This window comes from Chionomys nivalis, chromosome 26 (genome assembly GCF_950005125.1).
Source record: "Chionomys nivalis chromosome 26, mChiNiv1.1, whole genome shotgun sequence".
NCBI lineage: Eukaryota > Metazoa > Chordata > Mammalia > Rodentia > Cricetidae > Chionomys > Chionomys nivalis.
In genome coordinates, this window is record NC_080111.1 from 15,668,380 (window position 1) to 15,684,709 (window position 16,330).

Sequence of the window (16,330 nt, forward strand, 5' to 3'; positions counted from 1 at the left end):
CCAATTCCTTCCTGCTAGCCCTGCGTTTGGAATTAGGGGAACAGTGTGGGGGGCGGACAGATGGTAAATACTACCTGTGCCTCTCAAAGACCAGCTGCCACTTCCAGATCTGCCCATCACGATGGCTTGGCATTGCTTCCTGGCCTCAGAGAAAGCTTTGGAAGTAGCCGTTCTGCCTGCTGGGACAGGACTTTCAGGCACCAAGGGGCTCCTGGGACTCTGCTGGAAGGGTAAGTGGGAAGCAGGCTACTGAAGACTCATCTGAACAGCTTGTTTTCTATAAGCTGCTGCTGGGTTACGTGCTTCGCGAGTTTTTTTTTTAATACTGTATTTTCGTATGTTTTTTGCAAAGTGGTGTTAACTGTTTTTGTACAAGAAAACACAAAAAAAATAAAATAAAATACATTTATCTTCTGGGTGATTCAGAGGCAGTCCTCTCTCAGCTAATTCTAATTTGTGAGACTGAACTATTTCCAAGGCATCGGCAAATCCTTTATATCAGCAATTCAACTCTTCTACGTGGCAGCTTAGAAGTGCAGCGCTACCCAACAGGTGAGCTGCCTTGATACCGTCCACATAGTTAAACACAAATGGAGATTGTATGTAAAGTTAAATGCAAAGTGCTCAATTTTGAGAAGATACTGGCGAAACAAGGCCTCTCAAGTATGGCATATTGAAGTTGAGAAGAAAGACTTTTGTACACACAACACCCTGCTCCCAATTCTCTAAGCAGATTAAGCCCACAGCACTAGGTCTACGAATTAACAGGACCACATGGGAATTTACGAGGCAGAGAATATGGCGGCAGATTCCCACAGAGATCCCGCAAGGATGCACCATGCTGTCTCCCGCACCTCACCCTCTGCTCCTCCCCATCTGGAGAAAGCATTCCCTCGCTCACCATGTTGTGGTCCCCCAGATCGCCAAAGCTCTCAGATCGTCCTCTCCCTGCAGCAGCAACTTCACCACAGCACAGGAAACAACTGGAACAAACTCCTCCACAAAGCCGAGTCTGCAGGCGGTGCCCGGAAGAGCCCTGCACTGTTTCTGACTGGCAGGTCACCTGGAGGACCTGATTGGCTGGTGCGGTCTGAGTGGCAAGAACATTCTCCACAGGGCTATAGTGTGCTTAAAGACACAGTACAGTAGTTCCTGGCCATTCCTTCCACCTGATTCAAAGATCTTTTCTAGATTGACCAAGCTTTGCATTTCAATAGCACTTGCCCCTTGCTCCAAAAGGAGACACTTTCACAATCTTGCACTCCATAGGAACTTTTCCTTTTTCCTCCAGGACACAATGTGGCTAGATAGCTTGTACTGTGCACTGCGCTGTGCTAGGTGTGCGCAGTGATTTCTTGTCCTACAGGGGGACGGGTGCACAGAATATTAACAGCTAAAGATAACTTTAAGGTCACAAAAGATGATTGTTCTCAGGCTTCCTGCTGAGGTCACATGAACTGAAGGTACTGTTTACATAGTTTTCACAGGGATTTCACACAATAGAAAAGAGAAAAGGAGGAACCAGATCTTAAACAAGATGATTGGTGTTCCCTAACTGATGGCTGGATGATGGCTCCATTGCTTTATGAGTTCTATTCCTGAAATTCAAAGCAAATTCCAGGCAAATGAATAATAATAAAAAAGTGTAGTGTTCATGAAAATTTGAATACATAGATAATAATGGAGCTAGGAATAATGTCTCTTGAGAACTATTGTTAGCCAGCACATCTCTTTCCTTGGTCAGGTAAATAAAATATACAACTGCAGTATTTAAGATTCTCTACATGAACAGGACAGGTAGAATGAATCTCACCATGATTGTAAGAAGTGGGCTTATTAGAGTGTCTCACAAGCTGTGGTCTAAGTAACTTAAAAATAGTTGCCTACCAATGGTAATTGGAAAAATCCAGGACATCGCTTCTCAATGTTTTGTCTAAGATGAAGTGAAGAATTCAGTAGTTGTTCAGTCCACGAGACTGGCTATTGTGTCTGTTTTGTTTTATGCTATGAATTTGAGTAGTGTGCTTTCAAGGTCTGGGAAGAAGAGTTTGGGATGTTGATGGAGATTGCATTAAATATATTAATTGCTTTTGGTGGGGTTACCATTTTTATTATGTTGATTCTACCTATCCAAGAGCATCTTTCCATTTTCTTGTATTTTCTTCAATTTCTTTCTTTAAAGACTTAAAGTTTTGAAATAACAGGTCTTTCACTTCTTTGGTTATTGTTACCTGAAGATATTTTAAATTATTTGTGGCTATTATAAATGGTGATGCTTCTCTGATTTCTTTCTTAGCTTCTTTTTTATTTCTATATAGAAGGGCTACTGATTTTTTTTGAGCTGATCTTGTTTCCTGACAAATTACTGAAGGTATTTATGGGCTGTAGGAGTTCCCTGATAGAGTTTGTGGGCTCACTTATTTATACTATCATATCATCTGTGAGTAGCAAAAGCTTAACTTCTTCCTTTCCAATTTGGATCCCCATGATCTTCTTTTGTTTTCTTTTTTCTCTAGCTAGAATTTCAAGAACTATGTTTACTAGGTATGGTGAGAGAGGACAGCCTTTAATTGTTCCTAATTTTAGTGGGATCATTTTTAGTTTCTCTCCATTTAATTTGCTCTATGTTTTCTGTATATTTCTTTTATTATGTTAAGATATCTTCCTTGTATCCCTGATGTCTCCAAGACCTTTATCGTGAAGGGGTGTTGGATTTTGTCAAATGCTTTTTCAGTATCTAATGAGAGGATTATGTTTTTTCTTTCAATTTATTTATATGGTGGATTACATTGACAGACCATATACTTCATATGTTAAGTCATTCTGTATCCCTGGGATGAAGCTGATTTCATCATAGTGAATAATTTTTTTGGTGTGTTATTTGATTCAGTTTGTCAGTATTTTATTGAGTATTTTTGCATTAATGATCATGAGTTTGATTGACATATAATTCTCCTTTTTGATTCTTTGTGTGGAATTAGTATCAGGGTAACTGTAACATCATAAAATGGAAATGTTTGTATGGAAATGTTCCTTCTGTTTTTATTTTGTGTAACTATTTGAGGAATATAATTGTTACCTCTTCTTTGAAGTTCTAGTAGAATTCTTCACTGAAACCATCCAGTCCTTGGCTTTTTTTAGGTAAAGAGAAGCTTTTGATGTCTGTTTCTATTTACTTGAAGGTTATAGGTGTGTATGAATTGTTCACCAGGTCTTGATTTAATTTTTTTTTTTTGGATTTTCGAGACAGGGTTTCTTTGTAACTTTTGGTTCCTGTCCTGGTACTAGCTCTTGTAGACCAAGTTGGCCTCGAGCTCACAGAGATCCGCCTGCCTCTGCCTCCTGAATGCTGGGATTAAAGGCGTGCACCACCACCACCTGGCTTTTGATTTAATTTTGGTATGTGGTACCTATTCAGAAAATTATCCATTTACCTTACATTTACCAGTTTTGTGGAATACAGCATTTGAGGTATGATGAAATGATTCTCTGGATTTTCTCAGTGTCTGTTGCTATGCCCACCATTTCATTTATGATTTTGTTAATTTGAATGTTCTCTCTCTGCTTTTTGGTTAAGTTGGATAATGTCCTTAAATGTCTCTGCTTTTAGCCGGGCGGTGGTGGCGCACGCCTTTAATCCCAGCACTTGGGAGGCAGAGGCAGGCGGATCTCTGTGAGTTCAAGACCAGCCTGGTCTACAAGAGCTAGTTCCAGGACAGGCTCCAAAACCACAGAGAAACCCTGTCTCGAAAAACAAAAAAAAAAAAAAAAAAAAAAAAGTCTCTGCTTTTACATTGTGATTATGGTTAGAAGTGGATTTGTTAACCGAGCATGCTTCAGGAAAGGGAGAACATTGCATGAGCATGTTCAGACTCCCTACATAAAATCCCCATGCTTCATTTGTTTGGGAAAACACTGTTTTGAAAACAACTCCCATGCTCTTTGTGCCTCCTGCAGGCAAGAATTTTTTTTCTCATTTCTTCTGTCTTGGCTATTGATATGGCTATTTTTGGTAGTCAAAACTGACTACCCCTGGGATCATCTTATACGTAAAGAATTAGTTATACCTGAGAGATTTTACTTCAAGGTTTTGAAATGGGAAAGTCCTCCATTAATCTGTATAATTTGAGATGATCAGACCCACCCTAAGCTGCTTGGTGTCTCTGCACACTTAACCAGTGAGCCATCTCTCCTGCCTGTGTCTGTGCAGAGTTTTAACACCATCACTCATGAGCAGAGGTAGTGGGATTTTCTGGTTTTAGATCAGTCTGGCCTACAGAATGAGTTCTACAAATACACAGAAAAATCCTGTCTTGAAATCACCAAAAAAAAAAAAAAAAAAAAAGCAAAAAAAAAAAAACAAAGCAAAAAAACAAAACAAAACAAAACAAAACACCTAAATCAAACAAAGACTATGACCCAATTTTGATCAGCATCTCCCGTTCTGGTAGCAGCAGTCACATATAAAGTATTTTGCAGAAGAAAAGTCCTTTTTTGGGCTGGAGAGATGGCTCAGTGGTTAAGACCATTGCCAGCTCTTCCAAAGGTCCTGAGTTCAATTCCCGGCAACCACATGGTGGCTCACAACCATCTGTAATAATGTCTGGTGCCCTCTTCTGGCCTGCAGACATACAGACAGAATATTGTATAATAAATAAATAAATAAATAAATAAATAAATAAATAAATAAGAAAAGTCCTTTTTTTGCCATTTTGCTCTAGCTCTGGTTACCAAATTCATTCCTTTACTAGCATTAGAGCCTACTTCATTGTAATTTTGGTGAATACTTAAAACCAGCTGAGTCACAGAGCCTTGTGGGCAGAACAACTACTGGATTCTTCACCTGATCTTAGACAAAAGGCTGAGAAGCAAGCTATTGGATTCTTCAATTCCATTGGGAAGCAGCTGTTCTTAAGTTACCTGAACAACAGCTTGTTAGATATTCTAATAAGCTCGCTTTTTACATAATGGTGAGATTTATTCTACCTGTCCTGTTGATGTAGAGAATCTTAAATACTGCAGTTGTATATTTTATTCACCTGACCATGGAAAGAGATGTACCGACTAATAATTGTGCTTATGAAGACATTCTTTCTATCTCCATTATTCTCTATGTATTCAAATTTCCATGAACACTACTCTTTTTATTATTATTCATTTGCCTGGAGTTTGCCTTGAATTTAAGGAATAAAACACATAAAGTAATGGAGTCATCATCCAGCTTTCTGATAGGGGAAAGACCAGTCATCTTGATTGAGATCTGGTTCCTGCTTTTCTCTTTCCTGATATATAAAATCCCTGTGAAAACCATGTAAAAAGTACCTTCAGTTCATCTGACCTCAGAATAAAGCCACAGAACAAATATTTACTCTTTGTAACTTTAAAACTCTCTTTAGTTCTTAGTATTCCAGTCATTTTTATCTCTGTGGGATAGGAAATTACTCCACCCACCTAGCAGAGTGCACTGTACAAGTCACATAGTGTGCTGGAAGAAAAAGGGAAAGTTCCTAGAAGTGCATGAAAATGACATTGACTGCATTTGTAGCCAGGGGCAAGTGCTATTAAAATGCATATTGTCTCAGATGTGGAGAAGTTCTCTGTTGGTGTGAATGGATTCAACAGGAACCAGTATTCTGTCCCTATAAGCACACTATAGCCCTATGTGAGGTGCTCGTGCCACTCAAAACTCATTAACCAATCATGCACTCTAGGTGACCTGTCAGTCAGAAGCAGTGCAGGTCTCTTCCGAGCAGCCGCCTTCAGTCTCTGCTTTGAAGAGGAGCTGGTGCCAGTGGATTCTTGTTCTAGGGTGTAGTTGCTGTTGCAGAGAGATGATGAGCTGAGAACTTTGGCAAAATGGAGAAGCACAACATGGTGAGTGAGGAAATGCTGTCTCTTGATGGGGAGAAGCAGAGGGTGAGGTCCGGAAGACACTATGGTGTTACATCCATGGGTCTGGGTGGGAACCTGCTGTCATATTCCCTGTATTGTGAAGTCCCTCATGGTCCCTGCTAACTCATGGGCCTACGGGCAGGCCTCTGAATAACTTTGCTCTGTGGCTTCTTCTCCTTAGAGTATTGGGAGCAGGAAGCTCCCAAACTCCTTCCTAGTCAACTTCAACAGGGTTCATGGATTCATGGACACAAGTTGCCAAACTCAGAGAAGCCTTGTTTCGCCAGTATCTTCTCGATATCAAGCACTTTGCATTTAAGCTTTAAATATAATCTGAATCTATATTTAAATTTGTGGAGGTTATCAAAGGCATCTCATGTGTTGTGTAGCTTTCCACTACTGTACCATAATGTTGAAGAGTAGAATTGGTGATACAATAGATTGACCAATGCTTAAAAAATAATTAAGTCTCACAAAGTAGAACATAGCAGAGGGAGAATTGCGTCTAAAACACCCAAAATGTAAGTATATGCTAATTAGGGCTGGAAGAGATTAGAATGCCTGGGTATGCATTGTTTACTTGGATTGTCCAGGTATTTGACTCCAAACCATTTCAAAGAAGCCATCCCTAATTTAAAGGCGGTGGTTGTGCAAACCTTTAATTCCAGCACTCTTGAGGCAGAGGAAGATGTATTTCTTTGAGTTCAAGGCCAGCCTGATATACAAGAGTTCTAGGACAGGCTCCTCAGGTACTGAGAAACCCTTTCTTGAAAAGTGCAGGGATTAAAGGCAAGCCCCACCACTGCCCAGCAAAGATGCTATTTTTCTTCAGAAGCTTACTAGGCATGGGACGTAACTTCTGCAACACCTCTCCACCCTATCTTTTTTATCTTTTACTTGTCCAGTCCAGTCTTTCTCCTCCCTTGTGATCTTCACCTTAGAACCCTGTCAGTGTAGAATGACCTGCTGTAACAGGTCACGGGCATACTTGAGAAAATAGTCTGAGAATATTTTTGCCTAAATATTTAGACTGACAAGTTGCTTGTTTCTATTTCAATTGTTCAGAGTATAATCTGGACCATCATCCTAAGGGATACTTATGGATAACAGCATATATTGAATGCAAAATCTATCTAACCTAGCTCCCCTTGAGCATTGGACGGAGATCAATGCATAACATCATTAAAGAGGCTATTCTTTGTTAATATTCTAAGTGTGTGATATGATTTCTCAGTGGAAAGGCATTAACACTAGAAGAGCTGCATTTCCATCCAGATAGAAATATTGTTTCTGAGACAACTTCTGTTATGTTGACTCAGGTGGCCTTGGTCCTTGTCTGTTGTTTTCCTGGACAGTGACCTTGAGTGTCCACTATATTACACCATCAAAGTTCCATTTTTTTTTTGGTTTTTCGAGACAGGGTTTCTCTGTGGCTTTGGAGCCTGTCCTGTAACTCACTCAGGTAGACCAGGCTGGCCTCAGACTCACAGAGATCCACCTGCCTCTGTCTCCGGAATGCTGCGATTAAAGGCATGCATCACCACCGCCTGGCTCACCATCAAATTTCTTAAATGACTGTACCAATTCACAGTTTTAAAATTATGTATTTGCCAGGCAGTGGTGATGCATGCCTTTAATCCAAGCACTCGGGAGGCAGAAGTAGGCAGATCTCTGTGAGATTGAAGTCAGCCTAGTCTACAAGAGCTAGTTCCCAGATAGGCACCAAAGCTACAGAGTTACCTGTAGAAAGGAGGCGAGCAGGTCTGCTTTTCATCCCTGTCTCAAACCAAACCAATAAGTTAAAATAAAATAAAATAAAATAATGCATTTGAGTCATGTAGTTGACTACCCAACGCAGTCGCAAGAAAAGGATTTGCATATGGAGCATTTCTTCTGTCCTCAGACCACAATTGGAAGAATAGATTATTGTGTTCACTGCAGGGGGCACAGCATAGGCAATGAAGGGTTGGAGCCATCACTATGGAAAAGGGCCTGACTGAGGTAGTAGTAGTGGTTTGTAATTGCCCAGCATGTGTAAATTAATGTCATGTGAATGAACACAGACCAGATTGTGTGGGTGTCCAGATTAGGAAGGTTATCTTGAGTGAAGGAACATTGAATTTGCAATTAGGCAACTATCCTCTGCAGATATGATCAATCTTTGTTTATTGATATTTATTGAGCTCTACAATTTTCTTTGCTTCACTCCCTGCCTCTCGACTCCCCACTTCAACCCTCTCCCAAGGTCCCCATGCACCCAATTTACTCAGGAGTCTTGTATTTTTATACTTTATACTTCCCATATAGATTAGAGGTATGTCAGTCTCTTTTAGCATCCTCATTTTTGTCTAAGATCTGGGATTGTGGTTTGTAGGCTGTTTTTCTTTGTTTTATGCTTAAAAACTGCCTAGGAGTGAGTACATGTGATAATTATCTTTCTGTGTCTGGATTAACTCACTCAAAATAATGTTTTCTTTATCCATCCATTTTCCTGTAAAATTTAAGATGTCATTTTTTTTTTCTGCCGTGTAGCACTCCATTGCGTAAATGTACCACATTTTTTTTTTTTTTGTAGAAAATTCCTTTATTATAGTGCAAATAACTTTCAGCAGTGACATAATGTAACAACACATTTAACAACACTTTACACCACGCAGTAAATAAGAAAGTGTTTCTTTGAAAATACGTCATCCTGGGAACATTATCTTTACATCAATGCCACAAAATGCCAAAGCTGTTTTCTCAAGGCAATAGGGCTCAATCCTGTTTTGGATATTTTCTCTTTAGCAGCCGATGCAGTGTTAAACCATCACCCGACAGGGCAGTGGGGTCCTCTGACCAGCCTCCTGGGATCTATCTAAGTGGTGTGTTGGGGTCATTGTGGACTAGCTAAATAAATAAGAGGCCACATCCTGCTGTCCTAATGGCTAGGTAGAAACGAGGACAGGTTCACACTGTCCTCAGCCCGGGAGGTCTAGGGTGGGAATTTCAGGTTGGAAAGTGCGATTTGAAGCTCCATGGAGAAAGTATTTGCATACGCAGGGAGCTATACCCACCCAGAGCCCTAGTTTTGCGATGTACCACATTTTTTTATCCATTCTTTTATGGAGGGTCATTTAGGTTGTTTTCAGGTTCTGACTATGACAAACAAAGCTGCTATAAAAGTAGTTGAGCACATGTCCTTGTGGTATGATTGAACATCCTTTGGTTACTTATCCCAAAGTGGTATTACTGCTTCTTGAGAAAGGTTGTTTCCTAATTTTCAGAAAAATTGCCACACTGATATTCCAAGGGACTGTACCAGTTTGCATTACCACCAGTTGAAGTTACTTTCCTGTCATGACTTGGCCAAGTAATTATACAAGACATAAACTAGTTAAGATAGGATAATTAATGAATATATTGTTCTTATTGTATATAAGTGTGTATTGGGCTTAGAACTGTCTTATTTAAACAAAAGAGGGGGTGCTGTAGGAAGGCTTAACAGCCAGTAGTTGCCCAACCACTGGGGCATGGCCTCTTGTACTAAAATGCCAGTATAGAGCCTCTTTTCCGGCTGCATGATTTGGTTTCTGATCTCATTTCAAGCATAGGATTCTGATTTGTGAGTCTATCCCTAATAAATAAACATCTATTTCTCAATTCTGAGCTAGTGTTGCATTTCTTTTAAGAGTCCTTCTTTAAGGATCATTAAATGTGAATCTTTGAAGTGATGAAATGATTTCTTTCCGTTTTTGACTATGGACCAATAGTGACTGGGTTCAGAAAGTACTTGACTGAATGAACAACCTCCCAGAAAACATCATGTGTTTGAAGAACTTTCTCTCCTTATTGGTTTTATTTCAATTTTCTGTGGATATTTAGTAGGAGAAGTCTTTCTAGATGAAATTCCTCATTGTATGCTATGAGTTTCAATACCCTAAAGTAATTTCCTGACATTTATATCTACTGTGTGGTGCTTGACATTAATCAGTCAACTTCCTACTTATACTGAAATGCTTTTTACCATCATTATAGGCTCAATATACCATTACACATATTTATCTATCTTTTTTCCTTTCTGTATTGAGTAGTTTTTCATACAGATTTCTCATGCATGCAATTTACTGTTGATCTTTTTTTCTTGTCCCACCCTGTTAATAGACATTGTTCTTAAAAGGTGAAATCCCATTCAAAGTGCGTAGAAATGACAGAATGGTCTCTCCTTTTCAATTTTCTTTTAAGTAACTGACTATATCATGGAATAAGAGTGGGGAACACCAGAATCATACAACTATACTTTCAAAGAAGTATGCATTTCCAATGATGTCACTGTCATGCTTACATTGTACACAAATATGGTATATCTTTGAAGGCAGTGACCTATGATGATCTACATATCAACTTCACTCAGGAAGAGTGGGATTTGCTAGATCCTTCCCAGAAGAATCTCTACAAAGATGTGATGCTGGAGACCTTCAGGAACCTCACTACTATAGGTAAAAATGAATTTCCTTCATGTTTCAAAATATGGAGACAACTTTTCCTTGGCTTATAATGTTGTTCTGTAATTTGATTTAGAAAGAAGAAAATGAGATGAATAACACAATCATAGTTCTTAGGTGTGATTAAGATAATGAGCTAACTGTTGTACCATATTAAATAATATAACATACATATTCTGGTACTGTATTTCAGGGTACATTTTGGAGGACTGTAACACTGAAGAACATAGTCAATGTTCTAGAAGACCTGCAAGGTAATTTTCTTGTGCAAGTTTATAACAATGTGCCTCTGACTAGTTTGTAATATGTCCTGGAACAATTAATCAAAAGCAGCCATGTAAATAAGCACAGCTTTAAATGCATTGATGATTATTAAATTCTCACAAATCCATATTCCTCAATTTCTCATATGTGAATTGCATTTGCAAGGCATTCATTTAAGAAAAAGTCAAGGAAGCAATGACTAAACAGATATCACCATTCAAGTCATAGCAACATGAGAGCTATGTAGTAGATCTGCCAGTTCATTTGTTTCTTGCTACTTATGACAAAAAATGTATACACATTTTAGTGATGAGTATAGCTGCAAACTTTCTACTAAATCAGTAGCTTATGGTAAGACTTGGATTACTCATATATTTTTTGTGACTTGTTAAGTTTAGTGAAAGTAGCAGTTAGAGTCAAGGGTCAAGGGGCTGTTGTTGTGGAGAAACCTTAATATCTATACCACAAGTCTATGAGGAACAGCAAGTCAAACCATGAGGATTCAATGTGGAAATCTTTTATTCACTATTCTTCCTTTACTATGTATATTATATGTTACTCTACACAAGTATATGAGAATATGGATATGGAAAGATGTAGCATATGTCTCATTAAGAACAATTAGAAGATAAACTGTAGTTCCCATGTAGAGTATAGTTGTTCAATTAAATCCAAGTATACAAGTAATTGGTTTTGTACCATCATTGTTTGTAGTGGGAGCTGCGGGCCTGCTTTTCATCCTGCCCGGCTCCTGCACGGCTAGCTTTACACCAGAAATAACAGCACACAGATTGTATTCATTTAAACACTGCTTGGCCCATTTCTGTTCATGTATGTAGCACCCCAAGGTGCGCTTACCGGGAAGATTCTAGCCTATGTCCATCCTGGGTTGGAGCTTTATTGCGTCTGCCGGGGAGAGGGGAGCATGGCGTCTCCTCCAGAGAGCAGAGCTGTCGAGTCTGAGCTCACTTTCTCTTCCTCCCAGCATTCTATTCTGTCTCCTCCACCCACCTAAGGGATGGCCTATCAAATGGACCAAGGCAGTTTGTTTATTGACAAATGACCTTCCTCCATCATTTCCCCTTTTTCTGTTTAAACAAAAAAAGGAAGGCTTTAACTTTAACATAGCAAAATTACATATAACAAAACAGTTATCAAGTAAAAATTACAATATTTACATCTATTTTATCTTTATCATAACTAAGGAAAACTATAACTATCTATCTATTCTTCAACTCCATCAAAGACTCCAGAAGAATACAATATTACCTAAGCAAACAAAAAGTAAGCAATTTTCAAAACTCTAGAAATGACAGAGACATCTCACTGCCTGTACAGTCACCCAAAGTTCCTCTGCACCGTTGGGGCATCAATCTTCAGCCTTCGGGCCCATAGTATCCAGAGACATTTCCATGAAGCAGGAAATTTCAAAGGCAGTTCAGTCACTATCTGCTGTGTCCTGCAGAGTGTCTCGCAGACTCTTTCATAAATCAGGAACCCCAAAAGATCATCTCACCTTTAGGCAAGTTCAGCAGTCTTCTCTCTGCGGGTTCTTTGTGTCCAGTTTATGCAACAGTCCAGGCAAGAGCAGTTTCTTGCCCAAATGGCTATCAAACTCCATAAGGAGCCTCTTTGATGCCCACCTTCCTCTTGAAGTTGATTGGTGCTGCCAGGAGCAGACGTGTCTCATTGTCATGAAAAACCCTAAGTTATTAAAACACTTAAAATGCCATATTTTATAAGCTTTGAAAGATATGAAGAATGCCTATCTAAAATATATCTATGTATATCTAGAAAATCTAACAAACATGACTACAAACTTGACTATTATTGATAATTATCCATTAACAACCTATATACATTACATTTTTAAGTGAACTACACAATCACAATACCTTAATCAATATCAGAAATACATATACATATAATAAGATTGACCTTAAATTTATATCAATAAACCAAGATTCATATCAATGCAAATTACTCACATCTATATCATCTCCCTCTTTAAATGTAAAAGAACATTTATAAACAATATATGGGAACATGGGCGCAGTTTTTTCTCTCCAAACTGCTTCCTGCTGAATGGGGGCGCTGTTATTTGGGTCTTTTATGGGATAACCTTTCTGCTAGGTTCATCTCAGTTGGCAGTTGAGCGAAGCAATTTTTTAAGGGTGTTCACAGCAACCCTTCAGGAGGGCATGGTCTATCATACCATATTGGGATCGAAGAAGCAATCCACAGTGTCTCATCCTCTGTGAAAACAAAAGAAGAAACTCTTTTCCAAAGTATCATATCCTTAGATCCAAATTCTGAAGACAAGGTATTTTATAAATATCTATCTTGGATTAGTTCAGCAACATTCATAAACAAATATCTTTTAGTAGCTGTTGCTCTTTTCTCAGCATTCAAACAATTCAAAGAGAGCATAATAGCAAACAGTATCAAGATTTTCTGTGTATTTTCCATCTTTGTGCAGCTTTATTTTAACTCTATTTCATTTACTTTCACTTTTATTTTATATTCTCTGTATATTGTCCTGGAATAACTCTGTAGACCAGACTGTCCTTGAACTCTCAGAGATCCTTCTGTCTCTGCCTTCCAGGCATTGGGATTAAAGGTGTGTGCTACCACACCTTGAAGTCACAGAGGTAAATCTCCCTCTGTCTCCTAAGTGTTGGGATTAAAAGTGTGTACTACCACACCTAACTAGTTCCTTATTTTTGTTTCTTTACTTTTAAGAACTTTATCTTTCAGCCTGCATATATTTTTAAACACACTGTAAATCATTTCAAGTTTTCTTTGTCTTTGAATCTCTCTTTACTGTATCTCTCGCTTTTTCTGACCACACGAGCCTTTAAATTACTGAGCAATATGGGTAGGATTAAAGCCGTGGCCTTTGCCAGCTAAATCCAACCCATTCCTTAGCTTTCCAGCCTCACAGCTGAGGTACCAGCTGTAGCCGTGTTTATCACCACAACTCTGTGGCGTTTCAAGGTCCTTGCCAGCAAACAAGCTACAACACTCAAATGCTCTCTCTGTAGCTGATCTCCTGCCTCAGAGTCAGAGTTTGCCCTGGCAGAATGGCCCACAAAGCCGGCATTTTAAAACAGCACAACTTTTTTCCTGCTACGGCCGAAAACAAACAAGCATTTGGTCAACTTTTTATCAACACTATTTAAGTGTTTCTTGACAGAACCTCTTAAGAGCTGCAGAGTTTTGCAGCTAAAGCTGAGTCAGGAAGCCTCTCTTAGATGAGAGCGCTTGCTTGCATCCAGCAAGCAGAGCAAATCCAAGAAATTGCTGCTACCAAGAAAACATGCTTTACTCTATTCTTTCCCAAGCTTTCTCAGGCTTTCTGTGGAATCAGTTGTCCACACGTTGGAGGCCATCTGTAGTGGGAGCTGCGGGCCTGCTTTTCGTCCTGCCCGGCTCCTGCACGGCTAGCTTTACACCAGAAATAACAGCACACAGATTGTATTCATTTAAACACTGCTTGGCCCATTTATGTTCATGTGTGTAGCACCCCAAGGTGCGCTTACCGGGAAGATTCTAGCCTACGTCCATCCTGGGTTGGAGCTTTATTGCATCTGCCGGGGAGAGGGGAGCATGGCGTCTCCTCCAGAGAGCAGAGCTGTCGAGTCTGAGCTCACTTCCTCTTCCTCCCAGCATTCTATTCTGTCTCCTCCACCCACCTAAGGGATGGCCTATCAAAAGGACCAAGGCAGTTTGTTTATTGACAAATGACCTTCCTCCATCAATTGTTAATACATAAACAACCTCACATTACAAAAAAGCCTTATGAGTTCTAGGTCTGCAAATACTTCTTGGTGTCTTAATTCACTTAGCCAATGTATAATGATTCATAGTATAGTAAAATTTATGAATGCAGTAAAGTTGGTAAGTCACTCAGTGAATGTAGTTCTTTTCAAAAATGTGAAAAATATCAAGAAAAAATATAGGGATAGTTATAAACGAAAGAGTAAACCATGACACAAAGGAATTTATCATCACAAATATTTTTCCAGATGCAAAATGACCCCTAATGAAAGAAAAAACATGATTTTAAACAAAGTTATAAGATCTTAATATTTGATTTATTTTTACAATTGGAACAAACTATGAAATTAATTCATACAGATATGAGGTTCAACAGTGTATTGAATGTGGTAAAGCTTTTACATGTGTCCATTATCCTTGCAGTATTGAAAGAAATGAAACTGGAGAGAAGTTTTCAGTATATTCTCAATGTGATAAAGCCTTGTCTTATGACACTCACCTTCTAAGAAATGAAAAAACACATACTGGAGAAAAATGCTGTGAAATGAAGCAATGTGGTAAAGCCTTTGCTTATCACAGTCATCTTCAAATGCATGAAAGAACACACACTGGAGAGAAACCCTATGAATATAGTCTAGATGTTAAAGACTTTGTTCTTTATGAAAATCATCAAAGTAATAAAAGAACACATAATGAAGAAAAATCATATGAATTTAATCTGCTTGCTAAGGCCTTTGCTAATCACAGCCATCTTCAAAAGAATAAAAGAAGACATACTAGAGAGAATCCCTATGAATGTAATCAGTGTAGTAAGGCCTTTGCACATCACTGTGAACTTCAATTGCATAAAAGAACACATTCTGGAGAGAAACCTTATGAATGCAATCAGTGTGGTAAGGCCTTTGCTCAACGTGGTAATCTTCAAACACATAAAAGAACACATACTGGAGAGAAACCCTATGAATGTAATCAGTGTGGTAAGGCCTTTGCTTACAACTGTGCTCTTCAAAATCATAAAAGAACACATACTGGAGAGAAACCCTATGAATGTCATCAATGTGGTAAGTATTTTGCACGTCAGGATCATCTTCAGTTGCATAAAAGAACACATACTGGAGAGAAACCTTATGAATGTAATCAGTGTGGTAAGGCCTTTTCTCAACACAGTACTCTTCAAACCCATAAAAGAACACATACTGGAGAGAAACCCTATGAATGTAATCAGTGTGGTAAGACCTTTGCTCAACACAGTAATCTTCAAATGCATAAAAGAACACATACTGAAAAGAAACCCTATGAATGTAATCAGTGTGGTAAGACCTTTGCTCAACACAGTCACCTTCAAACACATAAAAGAGGACATACTGGAGAGAAACCCTATGAATGTGATGAATGTGATAAAGTCTTTGCTCAGAACTGTGCTCTTCAATTGCATAAAAGAACACATACTGGAGAGAAACCCTATGAATGACATCAATGTGGTAAAGACTTTGCATGTCACAATCATCTTCAATTGCATAAAAGAACACATATTAGAGAGATACATGTGAATGGAATCTGATGTGAATCCTTTTTCCCAATCATCTCCGAATATGTACAATAAGACATCCTATAGAGAAACTATGAGTTTAATGTGTGTGTTCTTTAAAACCATGAGAAAAATCATACTGTAGTGATACTCTATAAAAATCAGTGTCAGAAAGTTTTGTGCTTCATATATGTTTAAGAATTTTTGTGTGTAATCAATCTGATTAAGTTTGTGCACATTACCATAATCATTGGACCTGAGGAAAAAACTGAGGGCTTATTGTAAATTATTCTTTAACCAAAAGCAGTTATTGTATAGAAAAGAATTTTGTAGTGTCAACAATTTGTTCAAGCATCATGATACATCTTTTTATTTTAGTTTG

At 38.6% G+C, this 16,330-nt stretch overlaps 1 protein-coding gene across 1 annotated transcript in view; it reads left to right on the forward strand.

Annotated features, from left to right (window-relative positions):
- The window catches only part of LOC130866966 (zinc finger protein 431-like), a 38,760-nt gene extending 22,869 nt beyond the window's left edge, over window positions 1-15,891 (forward strand). The window contains exons 2-5 of the mRNA XM_057758643.1: window positions 10,247-10,370; window positions 10,570-10,630; window positions 14,928-15,060; window positions 15,226-15,891. Coding sequence (XP_057614626.1) covers window positions 10,337-10,370; window positions 10,570-10,630; window positions 14,928-15,060; window positions 15,226-15,891 — 894 coding nt within the window. The 5' untranslated portion in view covers window positions 10,247-10,336. The remainder of the gene's footprint in view (window positions 1-10,246; window positions 10,371-10,569; window positions 10,631-14,927; window positions 15,061-15,225) is intronic.
- The last annotated feature ends 439 nt before the right edge of the window (window positions 15,892-16,330 follow it).